Source organism: Simochromis diagramma, unplaced genomic scaffold, assembly GCF_900408965.1.
Source record: "Simochromis diagramma unplaced genomic scaffold, fSimDia1.1 OVJJ01000343.1, whole genome shotgun sequence".
In the NCBI taxonomy this organism is placed as follows: domain Eukaryota; kingdom Metazoa; phylum Chordata; class Actinopteri; order Cichliformes; family Cichlidae; genus Simochromis; species Simochromis diagramma.
The window spans coordinates 14,554,914-14,561,839 of NW_024386831.1; the positions used below are offsets into that span (position 1 = coordinate 14,554,914).

At 42.6% G+C, this 6,926-nt stretch overlaps 1 protein-coding gene across 1 annotated transcript; it reads right to left on the reverse strand.

Moving 5' to 3' along the window:
• Positions 1-2,709: 2,709 nt before the first annotated feature.
• Positions 2,710-6,473, reverse strand: cdca7a (cell division cycle associated 7a). The gene is made up of 10 exons (XM_040028095.1): positions 6,323-6,473; positions 5,531-5,677; positions 5,324-5,446; positions 5,033-5,236; positions 4,882-4,953; positions 4,606-4,797; positions 4,371-4,499; positions 4,120-4,269; positions 3,902-4,038; positions 2,710-3,819 (listed from the first exon to the last, which is right to left on the reverse strand). The coding sequence occupies exons 1-10, from the start codon at positions 6,341-6,343 to the stop codon at positions 3,786-3,788; spliced, it is 1,209 nt and encodes a 402-aa protein (XP_039884029.1). The 5' UTR covers positions 6,344-6,473; the 3' UTR covers positions 2,710-3,785.
• Positions 6,474-6,926: the final 453 nt, after the last annotated feature.

Consider the following 6,926-nt stretch of genomic DNA (forward strand, 5'->3'; position numbering starts at 1 on the left):
TTCCCAGGAGTGGACGTCCCATTAAATTCATGTCAAGGTCAGACCATGCAAAGCTCAGAGAAACTGCAAAAAACCTACATCTCACACTCTACAGGCCTCAGTTAGCTTGTTAAATGTCAAAGTTCACGACAGTACAATCAGAAGAAGACTGAAAAAGTATGGCTTCTTCAGAAGAACTGCCAGGAGAAAGCCTCATCTCTCTGAAAACAATATGGCAGCATGGCTGAGCAAGGTTTGTATCTGAACAAACCACAAAACATTTGGAACAAAATCCTTATAGACACACTACCAAAGTGAAGAAGTTGGCCAAGTTCAGAGAAAGCCAAACACTGAGTTAGCCAAGGTGGTAGAGGAATGATGATTTGGGCTTATTATCATCGGGTCGACCATGAACTCCTCTGCATAAAAAATATTCTAGAGTCAGATATAAGAGCGTCTATTTGAAAGCTAAAACTTGGCTGAAGCTGGGTGATGCAAAAGGACGATGATCCCAATCACAGCTGAAAATCTCATCTATGTGTGTTTCAGTGGCCCAAAGTCCAGACTTGAACCCAACTAAAATGCTGTGGTGGGAGCTTGAGAAATGATAACTTCAAGTTGTTGCTGGTAAAGGTGATTTTATAAGCTACTCAATCACCAAAAATGATTGAATTTGGAGGAACGGTTCAATGTATAAAAACTGTGTGATGAAGAGCTTAAAAAACTTCAAAGTGGACAGGTATTTGTTATTATAAGGATTTTCTGTGCTCTGGGTAATGAAGTGAGATTAATTAAGTACAAAAATATTGCTTATTTAAAACTACAGTATTAATATCAATTCAGCATTTTGTATATTTGTTTTTGCATTAATTTAATGTGCATCCTTATTTAGTCTAATAATAGTGAGTGGGATTTAGGGAAAAGCTGTTTTGGGCTTTTATCACATAAAAATGTCAACTGTTCTCCAGTTCTGAGCTAAAATGAAAAGATTGTTTGTGGCAATCCTGATTGTGAGCATGTAAAAAATATTAGACTGAAGGCACACTGGATGCTTTGCTCACACTTCAGCAGATCAGCAAAACCACTTTTATTTGTATTTTGACTTGTGTGGTGCCTTTAATGCAGCATGGTTGGTGTAAATGGTGATTATCAGACCCATTCAAGCTTGTGCCGGCAGATGAATGACAACCTACACCCCCCTCACAGTGCAGTGGTTGTGACAGCCCTGAAGGATGGTGTCTGCCTTGTTAAATGTTTTACTCTGTGTGAAGGAATTCCAGCTTACCATAAACCCTGATGACACCTAGCTAACATCATGCTAGGTGACAAAAGTGATGTCCCATTCTTAATCAGTAGGGTTTAATATTACGTCAGCCGGCTCAGCCCACTCTATGCAGCTTTAACAGCTTAAAATCTTCTGAGAAGGCTTTACACAAGATTTAGGAGTGCATTCATAGGAATTTTTGGACCATTCTTCCAGGGGTACATTGGTGAGGTCAGACAATGATGTTGGAAGACAAGGCCTGGTTCGCAGCCTCTGCTCTAATTTATCCCAAAGGTGTTCTTTCAGGTTGAGGTCAGGACTCAGTCAAGTTCTTCCACACCGATATCGCTCATCCATATCTCTATGGACCTTGCTTAGCGCACTAGCTCGAGTCATGTTGGAAAAAGAAGAGGCCCAAACTGTTCCTACAAGGTCGGGAGCATGAAATTGTCCAAAATGTCTTGGTATGCTGAAGCATTTAATTTCTTTCACTGCAACTAACTCCTGAAAAACAACCCCCTCCATCAAACTTTACACTTTGCACAATGCAGTCAAACAAGTACCATTTTCCTGGTAACTGCTAAACCCAGACTCGGACTCAGCCCTCGGCGATGGAAACTCATTCCATGAAGCGCTCTACACACCGTTCTTTAGCCAATATGAAGACCACGTGAAGTTCGGAGATCTTTAGCGATTGACCCTGCAGAAAGTTGCCGACCTCTGTGCACTATGTGGCTCAGCATCTGCAGACCCTGCTCTGTGGTCTTAGGTGGCCTACCACTTTGTCACTAATTTGTTGTCGTTCCCAATCGCTTCCACTTTTTTGTAAGTTGACTATGGAATATGCACAGGTGGCATCCTCGCACAGTACCACGCTTAAGTTCACCGAGCTCCTGAGAGAGATCCATTCTTTCACAAATGTTTGTAGAAGCAGCCAGCTTGATTTTTTTTTCTTTTTCTTAAAAACACCCTGTGGCCATGGAAGTGATTGAAACACCTGAATTCAGTAATTTGGATGTGTGAGTGAATATTTTTGCCAATATAGTGCAGCGGTCCCCAACCCCCGGGCCTCGGACCAGTACCGGGCCGCGAGAGTTGAGGCTCAGGTGTGAAATGTATGGTTTTCAGGGTTTTTAGCGTAATTTTGTTATCGTTTTTATCGTTAACTCTGTTTTCCTGGGTCTTTTCACGTGTGTTATGAATAAATCTTTTTTTTTTTGGTACCGGTACTAGTTTTATTTTGTTGTATTTATCCGCGACACCTTAAAGGCCGGTCCGTGAAAATATTGTCGGGCATAAACCAGTCCGTGGCGCTAAAAAGGTTGGGGACCGCTGGTATAGTGCATTTGCCTTTTACGTCACTGCAATCACACAGAAACCCCCCCCACCTCGAGTATATCAAGAGTATATGCAGCTGCCGCTGTCGAGGATGGGGTGATGGTCAAGTCAAAGAACACTGACAGCACTTTGCAGAAATCAACACTTTATTGAAACTGTACAGCGAACCCAATGAACACAAAGCAAGCATCACCAAAGGTGTACAGAGCCTTATAACCAAGCAGCAGTAAGATAACCTCCACCTACAGTGAGGAAACTCCAACCTTTTTTAATTCTTTGTCAAATAGTATCATACAATTAGAGTATTTCCAGGTCAAATGAAGTACATTTCAAAGACGAACTGCACAAAGGTTAATTTCATCTCATTGTGCATACGAGTATCACTTCTGAACAGAAAATGCAGGCCATAACTCTACTGCACCTTCAACCATTCCTACTTAACTGCGTAAGGCAGAAAATGAGCCAAAGAGACTGGAGCAAAGCGAGAATGTGCTTTAACAGGATAAAATGATTTACAGGTATGAGATTCCCATTAGAGTGTGCTAATTGTTTCCACACCATTAGCGACAGTTATCTAATGAAGGATATTTAACCAGGCGCTGTAGTATATCTCACAGTTCCTCTAGGTTTTTTTTCCCAGCTGCACCCCCCTCCCACTCACGGCATGCACATCACTGGACCATTCCTACAGGCCATCCCAAGCAAACATCTTTTTTTTAAAAAAAAAAAAAAACGAGGTGAGAAACAAGCATAAATTTGCAACTGGGGGTCAGTCAATGAGTGCAGTACAAAAATCATTACATTTAAAACAATGTAAAACAGAGCAGATCATCTAAACAAGCCTTTCTGCAGCAAATATGATGATTCAGCTATAATAACAGACTTTACATTTGAGCCATATGTACATTGTAGGATTTAAGAATCATCTTACAGTTAAGATTGCAGATTTGGAGTGTTTCGCTCAACCCTAGCTTACAAACAACTAGCCTTAATGTAAAGCTCAGTTCTTGAGAACAGACAAGAAAAATGTGCAGAAGAGAAACAGCCTTTGTTCTTCTTCTGTCAATGAAGTGTCAGATTAACCAGCGGAATAAATGCAACGCGCTACAACGCTTCAAAGCTATGAACATCGTGATGGCTGTGTGTGTAAAAAGTGGTCACAGAGCAAGTCAGTCAGGTGCAGAGGCTGCTTCGCATTCACGTCTCACTCACTGCTTTCTTCCAGCTCCTTTCTCAAGCTGCAGAGAGAAAATAAACCTGTTAATAACCTTACCCCATAACACAGTGAGATAAAGATTTTAAGACAAATGTGCCACTCACCTTTTCAGGTAGGCGTGCACATTGTCAAAGCCGTGGTATTTGGCCAGGTACACCAACACTCCCGTCGCGCAGCGGCCTTCTCGGGCCCGGCAGAAGCTGCAGTTACAGATCCCTCTGCATGGTGGGCACTGCCACTCCTACCCAGAACAATGAGAATGAAATGAGTCACACGTACAACGCATACATACACAGAACACAGTACATGTTTGCAAACTTACCGGATTCAGCAGAGCATCTCGGACCTCTTCCCCATAGCGGTTACGAAGACACGGCCCGCAGAACTGACCCCTGACGCCCACGCACTCCGGACTACGGCAGTTAGTTTTGGTGTCGACTGTCTTCTGGCGGCACTGGTGGCAAGTGGTTCCCTGAAAAGAAAGGAGGTTTGTGAAGCCGAGTTGGGGTGTTTTTTGTTTGTTTGTTTTAAACTGCTCAAATGTTTCACATTCTGAGTCAATCAAAGACTTACAGTGGAGCTGTTGTAGACTTTCTCTCGCACATTGTGGCAGATGCGCTGCAGCTCCATCTCTGTGATGTCCTCCACAGGCCTCACTACATGGGGGATGGCCTTGCATCCAGTGAAGGATCGGCGACGGGGCTGCACACCAATTTGTTTTTTAAAAAAAAGTTAATTAGCATGCTATTATGTCTTTTAAGAGAGTCTAGAACTGTTTAAAAATGATTAACGGTGCAATCTGACTTACAGGTTCATCAACTTCCTCATAGAAGCGACTTTTGCGAACCAGGCTGAACTTGTCCTCAAGCTCTTCCTCTGGAGGTGGGCTGGGAGGTCCGTCCACCAGGGAGCGGGACCGTGTGTGGGGCCGAGACAAACGCTCTTGGTTTCTCCTGCAGGATCCCGGGGTTCCCATGGACCGCCGAGGTGCCTGTCGGGGCTGAAGATGTGCAAATGTTAATATAGTATAGAGAACCAATTGGCGAGGTAAAAATAAAACAGACGATTTGTTTATCTCCGTTACCGTAGTTAACGACATCCGCCTTCCAGGAAAGAGTCCAGGCACTTTGTTCAGTTCTGCCATGAGCTTTGCAAGCTGTAAAACAAGTCGCCATAAGTAAATAAGGCCAAACCATGGTCAGTTCACAAAGTGAATTGAATGTAACCAATTTTACCATTTCTTTGTTCTCCTTAATATTCAGGGCTCTTTTGCTCATGAAGTTCTCCTCTTCATCCTCCGAGTCAGAGTCTCGCACTTTAGGCTGAGGCAGTGGTTCGGATGCAGGCCTCTTCATGCTCGTCTTTTTGGTGGGGAAATTTAAGGCAACCTTCAGGGTGTTGGACTTGCGGCCACGTCTCGGGGGTTCAGCATCTACTTTCTAAACAAAAATATAAACATGAAATTAGAGGAAACGCTTGGGCTTTCTGAAGATGTTCAGTTCCATTTTGCTTTGCGCAGACCTTACCATAGCTTTTATCCGACTGCTGATCACATTCTCCTCAAACCCGCTGCACGTGTCCTCCTCCGAGGTAGCCTCAAACACTTTCCGCTTCTCCACCGTTCTCCTCGTCTGCCTCAAGTTGTTCCTCTACAACAGACACAAGCATTAGTTTCATACAGTTCACACATAATAACATTTAGCCTAAATATTTCATTGGCATTTTATCGTTACCATATTTGCATAGCCTCCATCGGAGCCGAAACTGTCGCAACTGTCATCAGAAGAAGAAGAGGAGGAGGAAGTCTCAATGGGGACTAGCGGGACGCTGCGGAAGCTCCTCAAGCTCATCCTGGTGGATGGAGACTGGGCGGCCAGTTTCTACAAAAGAACAGCAAGAGCATTTAGAGAACAGGTACAGGAGCACAACTGCTCAAAAAGCAGGAGGGCCTATAGAGCCACGTGATTTACTGTTCTCAATGAAGACGCTAACAAAACCACCGAGACTTCCTTGCAAAGCCTCAAAAGAAAAGAAATGGTGGAGCTTCATATGAAAACTGAGCAACAAGAAAGAAAAGTCTCTGAAGCCCAAGCTGAGGTCCAAAAACCAGACAGAGGTTCTTTAAAAAACAAAAAGTAAAGGAAAAGAAATGGCTTAAAACCACTTCCACAGTTAATTCTTTCGATGGGCTTTTCATTAATGTTTGAGCTTCGGTTTTATGGGACACACCCCTGACTATAAAGCTAGCAAAGGCAGACAATTGGGCCATGATTGATCTGCATTAAAAAACGTGGATGTACGCAATAAAAACGTTCATTCCGCCGTATGTGTTGCATTTCAGTTCGTTTTTTTCAACAACGCCAACAATAAACACGGACTATAAGGATAAGGGAAAGTTGGTGTTTACAGTCCAACTTAACTAAGATAATTTATTCAAAAAAGTATATTATCCACTAAAAAAGTTAATAAATGCACAAATGATAAAGGAAGTAATTTTATTAAAAACGTCAGGGTGTTTTTCTTACCTTGGAGCGAGTGAGAGGCATTTTTTTTTTCTTTTAAAACTCGTCACACACGAACAGAAACGGATCCAATCCGTGCAGCAGCTCTGCAGCGAACAAAGCAGGACCTGCAGCTGCAAGCGGTCCACACTCCGTTCATTTCCCGCGCCAACGCAAAGTCCTGAAAGCTGCATAAAACGCAGCGACACGTTTTTTAAGTAACAGAGCAAATTTATTATGGAAAGCATAAGTACCAAACTCTTAAACAAGCCTTTATAATTGCTTGAAGTGTGCTCTATGTTTATGTGAACCGCCAGACTTAAAAACTAATGAATTAATGAATCATTTGAGGTATGTATCTTCCACGGCCTTTACCGCGGCGCGAATTTTTTTACAGAGCTATTTGCATACAAGGCGGGTAAAATGTTGACTCTTTTCCAACTTCACAAACAGACCAGATTTTTCCCCCCTTTTTTTCTGCAAGGTTATTTCATGTTCAGACCAAAGTTCAGCATCCACACTTAAGTTAGAAGCCAGGAAATTAAATACAATTTATGAAACCTGATTTATATTTATACATATAAATATTTATGGTGGAATTTATACGGGTTTTTGTTGCTAAATAGGA

Coding starts and splice junctions, on each gene's coding strand:
- cdca7a (XM_040028095.1), bottom strand. CDS start 6,343: ATGCCTCTCACTCGCTCCAAG. Junction 5,447..5,530: donor ATGGAGGCTATGCAAATATG/GTAACGATAAAA, acceptor TGTCTGTTGTAG/AGGAACAACTTGAGGCAGAC. Junction 5,237..5,323: donor GCAGTCGGATAAAAGCTATG/GTAAGGTCTGCG, acceptor ATTTTTGTTTAG/AAAGTAGATGCTGAACCCCC.